This window comes from Gymnoscopelus braueri (genome assembly GCF_963280865.1).
Source record: "Gymnoscopelus braueri genome assembly, chromosome: 2".
NCBI lineage: Eukaryota > Metazoa > Chordata > Actinopteri > Myctophiformes > Myctophidae > Gymnoscopelus > Gymnoscopelus braueri.
In genome coordinates, this window is record NC_137604.1 from 28,070,617 (window position 1) to 28,071,884 (window position 1,268).

Here is a 1,268-nt window from a genome sequence, read left to right on the forward strand (position 1 = left end):
TTACACTTTAAAACAATGTAAGTCCAAAGTGATGAATAAGAAACTATGAATATTGTACCTTTACGGACCATACATACCTCTATAAGAGTACTAAGAATGTGCCTGTCATTGCTTTATGCTGATTTTGTGAGAAAGAGAATAGAGAAGTGCTGTGGTATTGTACAGGGTGATGGCTATAATAGATCTAGAACACATTATTCTAAGAGCAGCCCTGTGAAGGGGAAAAAGGGGAAAGGATAAATGACAATGGATGCACTTGTGGATATTCAAAAGATTTTGAGCAAGTAAGCAAGTGTGACATGGGCAATTTCACTTGGCTTACAAGAAGGCTAGGCTGTGGCTATAATGACTTATCTCAGATCCACTCAAGTGCTTAAAGTGTAAAGGCTCAGGGTTTGATTTGGGATGCTTTGAGATGAAGAGGGACAGATGTTTGCAAGGTGAAGCCTAATTCTAGGGGTCTAACGGTGGACTTAGGTTGTTAGTTTTTCTGGTTGGTAGGCATATCACTGGATTCCTGCTGCTTCTCCGTCTTCTTGCTGGTGACCATGGTCTCCTCATATGCCTCACGCTGCATGGAGACCTTGCCTCCAGATTTGCCCTGCTGCTGCTGCTGGTCCTCGTCCTTGCCTTCCTTCTTAAAGCTCTTGCCAGAGCTGGTGTAGACACGGGTCTGGTAGCCGTAGTTCTGTCCTCCACCAACGTTGGGATAAGTCATCCCTGTGCTGATGCGGGTCTCCTCCCCTTCCAGCAGTTTCCTTCAGAGATGATGGGAAGTACAGTAAGCAACAGAGTGGAGGAGGGAGTGGAGGGGAGAGCAAGACAGGAATGACAGAAGTAGTCCTGCATTGCTCATAGGGCATTGTACTAACACAAAAAATGATTTTAGCCTGCACACTGGTTCTCAGCTCCACTTGTTTATTTGCTGTTCATGTTTTGAACAAATAAGGGGAACTGAGAACCAGTGTGCAGACCTTATAATGTTTTATTGTTGATCTGCTGTTTGTCCAGCACCGAGAGGATGTGCATGCACTATCACCCTTGTCCGTTGTACTTACTCTGACATGGTAAATGCGATTCTCAAAGGAGCAGTCCATGCTGAGAATCTATGCACTCAAGGTGATACTATAATATATGTATATACAGTAGATAATGTGTAGTGTAGTGTTATAAAATGGGTTATATCATATGGGATTTTATGACTCAAATATAAGGACAACTTTTGCTATCTATGCCACATATCACTGAATATGTATACTTATGTTTTT

General features: G+C 42.6%; 1 protein-coding gene across 1 annotated transcript in view; it reads right to left on the minus strand.

Annotated features, from left to right (window-relative positions):
• Positions 1-481: 481 nt before the first annotated feature.
• The window catches only part of inab (internexin neuronal intermediate filament protein, alpha b), a gene marked incomplete at both ends in the record, with an annotated part of 2,635 nt that continues 1,848 nt past the window's right edge, over positions 482-1,268 (minus strand). The window contains one exon of the mRNA XM_080451981.1: positions 482-758. Within this exon, the coding sequence (XP_080308107.1) occupies positions 482-758 (277 nt within the window). The remainder of the gene's footprint in view (positions 759-1,268) is intronic.